At 39.1% G+C, this 14,631-nt stretch overlaps 1 protein-coding gene across 3 annotated transcripts in view; it reads right to left on the bottom strand.

Annotated features, from left to right (window-relative positions):
• Positions 1-14,631, bottom strand: part of LOC126417144 (polycomb protein Sfmbt-like) — a 299,440-nt gene that overhangs the window by 176,948 nt on the left and 107,861 nt on the right. For 2 of the 3 annotated variants that reach the window (XM_050085040.1, XM_050085041.1), the window contains 2 exons: positions 3,854-4,067; positions 2,887-3,032 (listed from right to left, as the gene is read on the bottom strand). The exons of the other annotated variant lie outside the window; for it this stretch is intronic. In XM_050085040.1, the coding sequence (XP_049940997.1) occupies positions 2,887-3,032; positions 3,854-4,067 (360 nt within the window). The remainder of the gene's footprint in view (positions 1-2,886; positions 3,033-3,853; positions 4,068-14,631) is intronic. 3 annotated transcript variants of the gene reach the window in all.

Raw genomic sequence — 14,631 nt, 5'->3', positions numbered from 1 at the left:
AGGTGTGCCACAGTAAGACACCATCACATTACTGTAGAGAATGAACTTTAACTATCTGTTTTTAAGTATTATAGGAACTAATGGTGAGTTACTCTTATTCCATAATAGTTCAACTTCTGCAGTATTAATTTGTAACCAACACAATATCAGCCTTTTCAATAGATCCAACAATAAACGAGATGGTTCTTAACCAAAGGGGAAAAAATAATTTATGGCACAATTTTACTGAGAGAAGGCATTGGATGAAAGGACACACCCTGAACCATCAAGGAATTGTCAGTGTGGTAATGGAAGGGTGTGTGAGCGTATAAAATGGTTAAAGTTTTACAAAGAGTTCATTTTCTTTTAACGATGACAAATGTCTATGGTGCATTTGCAACAATCTAGTCATATGGGCTAGCTGAAGTACATGAACATCCATCTGACTCCTACCTTAAGTGGGATGTATTTAATTTCAATAGGAGTCAGTTGTGTCAAAACAGGGATTTGGCTCTGGTTTTCGCTAACAGATGCACTAACTGACGAGGACAACTTTCGCATATAATTTACAAATATTATGTACAAACTGTATGAATTATGATGAATTAAAGTTAAGTTGTGAAAACAGTGCCACTGCCACCTAACAAATAGCAGTCATAACTCAGGAGAGAAGCAGTGCCTCCAGGCAGCAGAAAGTATGACCAAATTCGCATGTGGTGTGACTGTCTAGAGGCGCAGCTTTTGCCTTGAAACTAGAAGGTTGTAACATTGAATCCTGGCTCTGTTACTTTTTTCTCGTTCTGCCTTATAACCCAGTATTCACCTCTCAACGATGTGGAGATTCACCAGAAATGAACTCTGATTCCAATGGTTAGGGGCACGCAAGTCACTTAAGTGACATCAAACTATTGTGATTGTTTCAGAATAACTGTGTAGTGAAAATCAATTACTTGTGCACAGAGTAAAATGCAGCATGATACGCAACTTTACTTCATTGCAGAAAGTTTCGCTGCATTGTAGCGGATGACTCATTGTTCAGCTTTCTGCATTCCTCAGGTCAAACACAGATGAAAACTCGATTCTATGGATGGCAGGGGTGAAAGATATTATTTGTTTGGACACTTTCATATTATACAGTAGACTGGTAAATGAATCTTCACTGGCGAGAAAGCGGTTAAGATCTTTTAAAGATCATAAAGACATGGGCACCATGTTCTTGAACAGGATTCAGAAATTTCTTGCTGATGGATACAAAAGACTTCAAAATACATGTATAGATGGTTCAGGGCCGCATTTTGAAAGAGAGGACAATTTTAGACTGTCAGTTTCTGCTTTCCTCATTTTTACCAGTCGCAATTTGCACTCTTAATTCACAGCAAATTATCTGAACACTGGACAGTGTGTTACTCAATTTTGAAGCTTCATGATAAATATGATCAATAATGAAATGATAACCACCTCTTCATCAAGCTGCGATGTGAAAAACACAATCTGAAATAAGCAAATATTTTAACTAATAGTTTCCCTGCAACCAACTGAGAACAACTGCCTAGCAAAAAAACCTGAGAATCAAAAACATGTGGTGTTTTAGTTTATATGCTTTACATGTTCACCTCTTTAGCTGAGCCTAGGTTTGATTCCAGGCTGGATCAGCGATTTTATTTGCTTGCTGGCTGGGTGTTGTATTGTCTCCATCATCATTTCATCATCATCACCAACACCCAATCGTTGAAGTGGCATAGATTATGAAAGACTTACACCAGGCAGCAAAACTTCCTGAAAGAGGACTCCCAGCCAAAACATGCTGTACATTCATTTCATTTTATTCTTCAAGTAAAACATTTTCTGAAAAAGTACTTCAGTAACGTCCCTTCACTTACATTTAGTACATTATTTCAGCAGCACAGCACATGACTTAACTTTTAGCTTTCTTTGAATAAAACCTCTATATGGATATTATTCTTTGTGTGGCACAGTGAAGAAGTCTATCATAAAGAATTGTGGCAATAAGTCTCAACGACGTATCACAGTGCATACTGAGCTTCACAAGAGGAGTGATTTAACATGAGCTAAACATGTAGACCATGCATGTTTTTCCTTATTTTATCTTTCATTTGTACCACATCAGACAGTCTCATTGAGCCCCCCCCCCCCCCCCCTCTCTCTCTCTCTCTCTCTCTCTCTCTCTCTCTCTCTCTCTCTCTCTCTCTCACACACACACACACACACACACACACACACACAAAATTGCATACAATATTTGCATTGCTTGTAAGCACATTACTTAACATCACAACATGCTCCCACCATTGCCATGAGATGTCCCTCCAAACGCTAGTTCAATACCTCCAAATGCCAGTTCAATATGGAACACACAATATTCACATCTCCAGACAAATTTCTTGGCACGCACTGCATACATCGTGTAAGTTACTTGACAGTTATGATATTCATTTACTCAACATCAATCCCTGAATTTTACTCATGGTCCCTAAAGATACTCTATGCTAATCAAGTCATCTGGATGCAGATACTTAAAGCTAGCCTTGCAAAGCTGTGCTGGGTCGCTAGTATTTTATATTTGCATAAATCTGGTATCTTTATAAAGTGGAGAATTTCCAAGATTTATTTATGATACAATTTTGATTCTACATATGCACTCTTGGCCTGTGAAACTGACAAACCTGTAACTTAATAGGACTGCACTGCCACAAGTGTTTCCAGTTTGTGACTTGTCTTGGGACTGGACCTTTCTTATAATGAGCAATAAATTACATAATGTAAATTAACAGTTTATTATAGAAATGAAATTACTGAAGCCACCAATAACGTAAGGACTGAAGTTAACCAGGCACATCTCGCGTGTAAGACTAAATGAAGCTATTATACCAAACTATTAGAACTTACATGAAACACAGGAAGTGGTTTTGGAATTGGTTGCCCAGATTTCTCCAACTCTGCGTACTGCCGAGCACAGGAAAGGCTGCAGAACCTTCTTTCTTTAGTGTAGAAGGCGTGTTTCACTCCGATTGCTCCACAAGTCTGGCAGACAGCTAAATTACGCGAAAGTAGTGACAACACTGTTCTCTGATAGAATACATTAAGAGTAAAAAGATATAATGAGAATGCTGATTTAATTTTTTGTGCAAACTAAGTGTGGAGTAAAGCAAGGGTACACATGACACAAATATGCTTGAAGGAAGCATGCTACACAGAACATTTAATAGCAAGCTGCAATTATCAGCACAACAGACATAAAAGCGGGAGTAATTCAGCCATGCAGGAGAATAGATATTTAACTTTTTAAGATTTGTTTCTGATTTACAGAGAAGATTATCCAAAATTTCATTTACAACACTCACTGGGCTTAAAGTGGAATTTGAATGTAAACTATGAAATTTCTGAACTTTTTGTGTGAAATTTTCTAATTTCAGTATTTACATATTTAGATTTCAATGCAATATGTTTGTATGAAATGTGAACTCTATTAAACGGATATAAAAGAAAAAAAAGGGGCATAAAAATAATATCACCTTCATAACATGGCCTCCAAAAATGCTTAAAAACTATTCTCCACCACAAGTGTATGTTTGAGTGTGTGCATGTATATACATGTATGTGTGTGTGTGTGTGTGTGTGTGTGTGTGTGTGTGTGTGTGTGTGTGTGTGTGTGTTTGTGTTTTTTTGAATGTGTGGAAGTTCTTCTCTCACATTATCCCCACAAGTTATACATTTTGTAGAATGCTCACTCCCCAAGTAGTAAGTTTCATGTGAATAAGAATGTTTCCTGAGGAAACAGTTTCATGACACCTTTGTAATGATTTTATAGTACTCGCCCCAAAGTGGCACACCTTAGTTTCTTGACCGCACTTACCCATTCCATCCTTTTGGATGGGGATGACGCTAAGATCGGTATCTTTCTGATATGCTATTGGGGTCTTCAGTTTCAGTGCGGGATGTTTGACCGGCTTGATTTTGCGGGCCCGCTGACTTGGAGTTTGTGTGGCAGCTGAGGCAGTTGACATGTACTGGGGCTGCGACTCACAGTAAGTATCGAACTCATCCAGCATCATGAACCCGTCCATGTCCTGGGGACCACAAAGCTCAACTCATCACGACATTCTGCTTTTCCATTCCCCATAACCCTCAGACGAAATTAAACCTAGCAATGAATGAAAGTCATTAAATGTTGGGGATCAATCTAAAATTTCAGTAATCACATCCCAATGGTAAAATTACATAATTATTAACAATTAAATTTTATGGAATGCTGGTAGTTATCAAGAGGATGTAGCACAAACAGCAAAATTGCAGAAAATAAAGGGAATGGACAATCACATATTTGCAAGCAAACACATACAGACAATGCGTACACAATTATTGTGGTGTCTCAATTTTTATTTGTCTGTCGGGTGCATGCCCTTACCTTCTACATTTTATAATATGTAATGGTGCAAATGTCTCAGTATTTCAAGAACAGTTTTACTTTTCTCAGCAGTATGAAGCAGCATAATAAATATTAGCAGTGAACCCACAAAATAGATTTTTTAAAAAGATTAGCAGATTTTGAAAACTACTTCAGTATGGTATTACAAATCATGCTTTAATCTCTCAAAATAAAGAGAAAAGACACAGCAATGTTCACATTAAAATGTTGCTAGAACTTCCATTCAGGTACACTAGCAAATACAGTACACAGACCAATTAATCTGTTTACATAATGCTATAATTTTTGTAGCCATCCTGTATTAAAATTTGTACGTAGGATTAAAGAAGCTTGTCACATTGCCTCTTCTGTTTCTTTTCTCTCCTTTTCCCCCTAAAATCAAAATCACAGCTAATCCTTTTTCTACATACCTATTTGGTAATTTACATATATAGTGAATTCAGTCACTAGGAACAGTCTAGAAAGTTACGGAGTTCAGTATTTGCATTCTGCTGCCACGTATCAAGTTATGAATAACAGAAATCAAAACATGCTTTATATTTATTTTATATTTCTTTAAAGCTGAGGAAATAGTAAATGTAACGTGCTGTCCAATTTTCAAACAACGGGATGTGATGCAAGACTAACAGTGCATTGCGCATAATCTGTTAATGGTGTTACAGCAAAGAATACTTCATGTGGTTGCTTGATATTTTTATTTCTTTTCGAAGGTAGCCATTACTAGTGAGAAAGAGTATAAAAACATGCAAGTACAAATTAAACCAAGAGTCCAACAGGTAACAACATGCTATAGCACAGTATGTTAGTAGTAGTCATTACTTATCAAATGCTTCTTGATTATGGTCATCTACATCATTACATTCATTAATCACAATTGCACACTAATGTGATGCACAGAATGCGCCGCATGGCAGTGTCATTAAGCTTACTTGGAAAATTCATAAGCAAAGGACAGAATCTGGTCTCCACAGGAAAAGAGGAGGAAACACAAACAGAAATTCACCTGATTCATTTTTCACTTATCTGTGTATTTCACCTGTCAATACTACAAGAAGACAAGACATGATAGAGCGCACATGAAAACAATAATTATACCTTACTAGCCACACAATTTTCCAATTCAAGTTTAATCAACAACTGAATAGAAAATGTATTATTTCAATAAGGTACAAGCATAATTTCATTGCATCCCTCAATCTCAAAATATTCGCACTTTCCTTCCACAATATTAATCCAAGTTACTGGTTCTCTCAGGAAGATGCTTTTACTATCTGAACCAATGAGCTGTAGTAACCTCTCTCCTGTGTCCAGAATAACTTACAAGGCTAACATAAAAGTGACTGCTCACTGAAAGACGAAATCAAACAATCTCAATGTGTGAGTTTCTTTTTAGGTAAAAGTTCTCAAAAATCATAGTACTTGTTCTATTCTGCCTATATCTATTCAGTTTTCAAACCAACATTTCCTTGGTTTCTTTATTGTATCACAACAATGGGTCCAATAATAATAACTGATTTCACAAATCAAGGAATTATTCTGTTGTATTCATCAAGAAAGACAACAGTAAGTGCTACTGTCTCCTTACTTTAAACACCACAGTCCACAATAGCTGTGATGTTTAAGAATTTCAGATGGCAAAGGTTCTACAGCTTCTACTATTTTCTAAACAAGAAAGTGTATAATTCAATTGTTGACGCATGTTATTTTATTTTCTTCTGGTATGCCACTTTTTTAAACTGGTGTTAATCATTTTCTAGTATTCACATTGCACTCTTGAAAGGATTTATACAAACAATGTCAGTAAGATTGGAAATGCTGGTGGGATAATATGCACTGCCAATCACAATTAATCAAAAGGTCATGAATAATACTTTCACATAATAAAACATTTTCATGTCTTTCGCCACATTAATCCACAGTGTGTTTGCTCTCAGTGCTGCTTGACAGCTTTCTGGGAAGGGGGGAGGATACAGGAGAGAAAACATTCTGCCGTTTATGAAGCAGCAAGGCTGGCGAGTGCGAGCTGCCAGCCATGTAAACACAGGGTCAGGTGGTGATTAAACGTTAAAGAGGGGCCATAGTGGGGATTTAAATGTCCACCCACCGCTGATGACTCTGTAAGGAGTAGTACAAGAATCTGGCACTTTTGTAGAAGATACATGAGAACATGCCTTCCAATATGGTGTGGACGCACTGTGGATTCATGTAGCAAGAAACCCAAGATGCTTTTATTGCACTGACACTGCCTGAGAACCTTCATCTGCTGAACTTCCATGGTCTACAACAGACCATTATCTACAGACAACAAACAGAAAAGGGACAAAAAATGGTGGGTAAAGCTAATACGAACATTTCTATTCATTATCACAGTTACTTATGGCTTATTTGCAATGATTTAACACTATTCTACAACTTAAAACTCGACTGTGATAAATGAAAAAATGTGCCAGATGATTCTCTGACCTGTATTTGCTGCTTTTAGTGAGCAGTTACCTTATCATTAGTCAATCTGAGAACACCTCCAGACCATACTCAAACTTTTACTTTTACTGATGTTTGTTTCTACTATTTCCACACTACAACCAGATGCTCTCCCATGAGGTCTGTGGGAATAGCACCACTATGGGAAGGATTTGAAGTAAGACTGCGGCTCTTCTGCCATGAATATTAAATATGAACTGAATTAGTTTCGATGAAATGAAATCATATAAGGTTTGAACTTTGAGTCAGAGTTAAAGAGATGTCCTCACAAAACCTAAAAGGGCAGAGCAACTGCTTGTAAGAAGCAGAAAATCCGCACCTGAGCACTGATCCGGACAAATTTTCAATTGTCATGACTGTAATTATACTGCTGGTTCAGCATTTCTGAATCATTTTCCCTGTTACCATATCACGTCATTACAGTCCTTTTGTTTCAAACCCATTGATACATTAATATGGTTTCAGTGAAATTTATTTGATTCACATAGTAGTGAGTTAGAAACAGTGAATTTAGTGTTTTCTCACACTTCCATTATCTCAAATAGTTTTATAAATTTTCTGTCCAGACCTAAGATCACTGTCCACAGATGTAGGACATGTATTAACCGATGGAAAATCCAGGATGGAATGTAACAATATTAGAGGGTGGAAATTGCTACTCACCATACAGCGGAGATGCTGAGTCGCGATAGGCACAACAAAAGATTCACACAATTATAGGTTTCAGTCATTAAGGCCTTTATCAGCAATACACACACACACACACACACACACACACACACACACACACACACACACACACACATCTACAGTCTCAGATAACTGAAACCACACTGCGAGCAGCAGCACCAGTGCATGATGGGAGTGGCGACTGGGTGGGGGTAAGGAGGAGGCTGGAGTGGGGAGGGTGATGGATAGTATTGTGGGGGTGGCAGGTGGCAGAAAGTGAAGTGCTGCATTTTAGATGGATGGCAGGAGAGAGGTGGGGGGGAGTAAGTAGCGGAAAGGAGAGAAATAAAAAGAAATTAGGAGACTGGGTGTGGCAGTGAAATGACAGCTGTGTAGTGCTGGCATGAACAGGGATGGGGATGGTTGAGACCAGGAGGGTTACAGGAACGTAGGATGTATTGCTGGGAAAGTTTCCACCTGCGCAATTCAGAAAAGCTGGTGTTGATAGAAAGGATCCATATGGCACAGGCTGTGAATCACTCATTGAGATAAGGGATATCATTTTTGGCAGCATTTACAGCAACAGGGTGGTCAACTTGTTTTTTTGGCCACAGTTTGTCGGTGGCCATTCATGCAGACAGACCGCTTGTTGGTTGTCATGCCTACATAGAATGCAGCACAGTGGTTGCAGCTTAGCTTGTAAATCACATGGCTGGTTTCACAGGTCGTCCTGCCTTTGATGGGATAGGTGATGTTAGTGACCGGCCTGGAGTAGGTGGTGGTAGGAGGGTGTTAGGGACATGTCTTGCATCTAGGTCTATTACAGGGGTATGAGCCATGAGGTAAGGTATTGGGAGCAGGGGTTGTGTAAGGATGGACGAGTATATTGTGAAGGTCTGCTGGATGGTGGAATACCACTGTAGGAGGGGTGGGGAGGATAGTGGACAGGACATTTCGCATTTCAGGGCACGACAAAAGGTAATCGAAACCCTGGCGGAGAATGTAATTCAGTTGCTCCAGTCCCGGATGGTGCTGAGTTATGAGAGGAATGCTCCTCTGTGGCTGGACTGTGGGACTTCGGGACGTGGTGGGAGACTGGAAAGGTAAGACATGGGAGATTTGTTTTCATTTAAGGTTGGGGGGATAATTACAGTCAGTGAAGGTTTCAGTGAGACCCTCGGTATATTTTGAGAGGGACTGCTCGTCACTGCAGATGTGACGGCCACAGGTGGCTAGGCTGTATGGAAGGGACTTCTTGGCATGTAACGGGTGGCAGCTGTCGAAGTGGAGGTACTGCTGGTAGTTAGTAGGTTTGATATGGACGGAGGTACTGATGTAGCCATCTCTGAGGTGGAGATCTACATCTAGGAAGGTGCTTGTTGGGTTGAGTAGGACCAGGTGAAGCAAACGGGGGAGAAGTAGTTGAGGTTCTGGAGGTATGCGGATAGGATGTCCTCACCTTCAATCCCAATAGTAAAGGTGTCATCAATGAATCTGAACCAGGTGAGGAGTTTAGGATTCTGGTATTTTTAGAAGGATTCCTCTAGATGGCCTAGCCACCTGTGGCCGTCACATCTGCAGTGACGAGCAGTCCCTCTCAAAATATACCGAGGGTCTCACTGAAGCCCTCACTGACTGTAATTATCCCCCCAACCTTATACAAAAACAAATCTCCTATGCCGTATCTTTCCAGTCTCCCACCACCTCCCAAAGTCCCACAGTCCAGCCACAGAGGAGTATTCCCCTCATAACTCAGTACCACCCGGGACTGAAGCAACTGAAGAACATTCACCACCAGGGTTTCGATTACCTCTCATCATGCTCTGAAATGAGAAATGTCCTACCCACTAACCTCCCTACCCCTCCTACAGTGGTATTCCGCCATCCACCGAACCTTCTCAATATACTCGTCCATCCTACCACAACCCCTGCTCCCAATACCTTACCTCATGGCTCATACCCCTGTAATAGACCTAGATATAAGACCTGTCCCATACATCCTACTACCACCACCTACGCCAGGCCGGTCACTAACATCACCTATCCCATCAAAGGCAGGGCGACCTGTGAAACCAGTCATGTGATTTACAAGCTAAGCTGCAACCACTGTGCTGCATTCTATGTAGGCATGACAACCAACAAGCTGTCTGTCCGCATGAATGGCCACCGACAAACTGTGGCCAAAAAACAAGTTGACCACCCTGTTGCTGTAAACGCTGCCAAAAATGATATCCCTTATCTCAATGAGTGATTCACAGCCTGTGCCATATGGATCCTTCCCACCAACACCAGCTTTTCTGAATTGTGCAGGTGGGAACTTTCCCAGCAATACACCCTACGTTCCTGTAACCCTCCTGGTCTCAAACTTCGTTAGTCACTGTCCTCACCCATCCAGCACCATCCCTGTTCCCATTCCAGCACTACACAGCTGTCACTTCACCGCCACACCCAGTATTTTAATTTCTTCTTATTTCTCTCCTTTCCCCTACTTACTCCCCCCCCCCCCCCACCTCTCTCCTGTCCTCCATCTAAACTGCAGCACTTCACTTTCTGCCACCCCCACCATACTATCCCTCCGCCTCCCCGCACTATCCTTACCCCCACCCAGTCGCCACTCCCATCATGCACTGGTGCTGCTGCTCACAGTGTGGTTTCAGTTATTTGAGACTGCAGAAGTGTGTGTGTGTGTGTGTGTGTGTGTGTGTGTGTCTATTGCTGACAAAGGCCTTAATGGCTGAAAGCTATAATTGTGTGAATCTTTTGTTGTGCCTATCGCGATTCAGCATCTCTGCTATATGGCGAGTACCAACTTTCCTTCTCTAATATTGTTACATGTATTAACTGATAACTCAACTAATCAGTGAAGTTAGTCCAAGAAAATGAAAAGAACAAAATAAAACACTAAGCTATCCAACAGCTGTCCAAAGTTCACCAATGATACCTCTACAGATTTCAAGTATGGCAGATGGTAATACGAGGTCAAAAACAGAAGCCGTTCTTCTATGCCACATTAAACTCATGCATAGTAAGGCACACATTACACACCTGCTTTGCCAATTTACTGTCTGCCAAATACATCTTGTAACCTCAACATTAGTGGGAAGTTGAACATTTACTTTATTTTGTTATACTTACAAATATTTTGAATACTGAAACTAAACAGTGATTCACTGGCAATTTCATATTAATTAAAAGCAATGTTTACTCCTCCACTCAAACCATTTCTGCCCCTCCATAATTCAACACTTAATTTCCTCTTTTCACCATGCACTTCACAGTCCTTTACACTCTTCATAATATTGTGCAGCATTAGCAAATTAGTTCTCTCATTTCTTAAATAATGTAGTCACACATTCCAGGTCCTGATTCACTGTCTATCAACATATTTATCAATAGCCAGCAAATGTTACCAAATTTAAGTCAGAGGAAATATCAATATAGTGTATATATATAAACTGAGGTATAAACACATTGTGTGTGGTATTGGCGGCTACATACGGGGGGTGCGCATCCAGCACACATTCCCCCCACCCCCACCCCACCTTGTGCCGCCGCCCCCTCCCCCCTCCCGTATTGCTAATCGCACTGCCCACACCAGTCAGGTCGCGCACTGAAACTCACTTGGTAGTATTGAAGAAGTAGTATCATTCTTCACAGTGTCTAGCAAGCAGTTCGAAACATTGGAGAGTCATCTAAAACACTCACTGCAGTATCACTGTCAAACGAGATGGGTTGAGCGACATGATGCTGTTATTCAGTTCGCAGCTGATCTCAGAACAGCTTGCAATGTCCTTAAAGAAATACAGTGTTGGAGGATAGAACAACAGCTGCTAAAGTCAATATTCTCCTTCGAGCTCTCTCTAATTGTAAGTTTTTTATCACTCTGTTTACACTGAGTGACATTATGAGCATAACATATCCAGTTAGCAAAATCTTACAAGACCGTAGCTTGGACGTCGCGATGGCAAAAGCAAAATTAGATTCGATGCTCAAGGTGAGAACTAATGCTGATAGCCACTTTGCTTGTATTGTTGAAGAGGCGAAGGCAGTTATCGAAGAGTTAGACATGGAGATGAGTGTTCCTTGTCTTACAGGCAGACACAGGCACAGGGAAAACTGTGATCATAATGATGATGCTACAAAATATTGGAAAATAACTGTTTTAATTCCAACACTGGACCATGTTACGACTGACATGAGAGAATGTTCTGCTGAAGAAAATATTTACGGTTAAAATTCAACATACTTTTGCCCTTACAACTACTGAAACATGATGGTAATGAGCTGGCACATAAATTGAAAAACTGCTTAACTGAACTACCATTCTTGGAAAAAGAATCACTCTTTAATCACTAAAAAGAGACTAATGGGAGAGATTCTTCAGTACAAGCAAACAAGCATAAATGCCCTTAATGATCATGATTATTTTATGCAAACATTGTCTGTTTGTCCTAGATCTGACTATCCTACTTTGCACACGCTGTAAAAAATATTTGCTTGTCTACCTGCATCTATTGTTACAGTAGAAAGAAGTTTTTCAACATTGCGGCACACAAAGACATGGCTGAAGTCGACAATGAAGGAGGATTAATTTAATGGCTTAGCTCTGTTGGACACTCACCCTGACATTGATTATCCTATTGACGATGTAATTAACCAATTTTCCAGGAAGAATAGGTGCATAGAATTCATCATTTAAGGAAAATGACCACAATTGTAACTTTTTTATATCATAAGAGGGCATTGTCTAGTATATGTGTATAATAAATTTAAATAAAACTTCCTTTGACTTTATTACTTTTTACTACGGTAAAAGTAATTTCTGTATCCGCCAATGACTGGCAGTGCCTCATGCCACATCTCCTCTTGTGTGCTCAGATACAGTGCATCTGCAACTAGTGTAGGCATAAGCAGGCTGTGTCCACTTGGCCAGTCAACAATGATGAACACTACCTGCCTTTGACTTGGGAAGATACATCAATATGCAGCTACTTTGCATGTTAGCATACAACAGCTTCAATTTCATCAGTCAAAATTATCAATTTGAATAGCATAGATGATAGCAGATTAGGATAACGTGGACTATTATACAAAATGAAGCATTTGAATATTAACTGGACAATTAACAAGACCTGACCATACATTAAATCTATGTGCACTTACTTTCTTTCCTTAGAGAAAAGAATTTGGTGGTAAAATTAAGTTCTTCTCCATGGGTACCTATCTAAATCAACAACGTATAACTAGAATATTAGTAAAACATTAAAATTTAAACACTGTGCAACTGATGTAGACATTTGACAACAATGTCATTCCTGACTTATTTTTAACAATCTTTTCTGTCCACACCTCAGTACATTTTTCACAAGAAAACATTTTCTGTCATGCACTGTGAAATTTTGAGTTTATTTACGACTGGCCATTTTAGCCGTACAGTCGTATCAAGCAAAATACAGATTATCTCTATGCAACATGCTACAATGGATGTTAGAGATAAAATAACACCTCAATCCACATGTGTAACCACAAAAATGTTAACATGATCTGTATCAAACATGAACCAAAAGTCTATAATACATGGAGAGAACCAAGTATGATACAGTTTAAGTATGTATTTGACTGAAAATTCATATCATTCCACACACGAATCTCAACTTATTCTCTCAGTGCATCCATACACAGACTGCATGTATGCATGTGGCATGTCGCATAGAGATAAACTGTATGTTGCTTGATGATGATGATACAGTTGAAATTGGCCAATCACAAAAAAAATTGAAAATTGTACAACCTTAACGTACAACTTTTAACTGATTTTTGTTGGTACTTCATGCACAGAATGTAGCTGGAGTGCACAGCTTCTGTCATTATGGTTTTCTGCCATGCTGAAGACACCTTTCAGTGCTGCTGTCTTGTGGGACATGCCACTTTGCTAGGTTTTACGAATTTTTCTTCTAGAAAACTGGCCTCTAGAGATTTTATGCAGTCTAAAGCACTGTATGGATATACTCAAAAGCATTTGCTATGTGTCTCAGATCTACCATGCAGACCTGTGTCTTTACTGACAAAGAAGCCTGTAAATGTTCATAAACCATAACCATTTGTGGCAAGACTGCATTTATCTTTTCACAAATGATCAACACAATCTATAATCTTAAAGTAGTAAGTATTGTGTTGCAGAAGCATAAACAATGACTCAATCACCATGTTTAGAGAGAAATTATGGGAAGAACACTTGGGATAAATTTATTAAGCAAACAATGTTAATAGGAAATTTAACTATTTCTTAAAAACTACAACACTTTGAGTTTATTTTCCTCTAAAACAAATAAGGGCAAATGTGAATAGAAGAAATCTGAAGCTTCATTACCATCAGCACTAAATGAAGACACCTTTTCGAATCACAAACATTTATGATGTGTGTGTCTATATATATATATATATATATATATATATATATATATATATATATATATATATATATATATATATATGCAGACTGCAGTGATGAAAGTAAATTTGTACCAAGGCCAAGTTCGAATCCCAGTCTTGGTTCAATTTTCATTTGTTGTTGCTGTCTGCATATATACACTATCAGTATTGTCGAATCCTCCATTCTCTCATTTTTTTTTTTTATTAAAAAGCAGGTTCATTTACTATGATCCAAAAATAAATCACTCCAATAATAAGCCAAAAACTATCTGGAACATTATGAAATATGAAAACAAACTAACAGAGTACAAGAACCAGCTTTAAACGATGACTCTAGGAATATACTTCAACCTTCTACGTATCACTCACACAGGGATTGTGTAGACAAGATCAAAATAATTATAGCATGCACAGAAAGATTCAAATGATCATTCTTCCCATGCACCATACAATAATGGAATGGGGAGAATTCCTAGCAGGTGGTAAAATGAGATCCACCCTCAGCCAGGCACTTCATGGTGGTCTGCAGAGTATGTCTGTGAATGTAGGTGTAGAAACCATTAACCCATATGAAATTGAGCCCTCATAAAATAATTCTTACAGAAATTGTGACATTTTCAAAG

This window comes from Schistocerca serialis, chromosome 8 (genome assembly GCF_023864345.2).
Source record: "Schistocerca serialis cubense isolate TAMUIC-IGC-003099 chromosome 8, iqSchSeri2.2, whole genome shotgun sequence".
Classification (NCBI taxonomy): domain Eukaryota; kingdom Metazoa; phylum Arthropoda; class Insecta; order Orthoptera; family Acrididae; genus Schistocerca; species Schistocerca serialis.
Note: the sequence above shows the minus strand (reverse complement) of the source record. Positions and strands in the feature narration are given on the sequence as shown.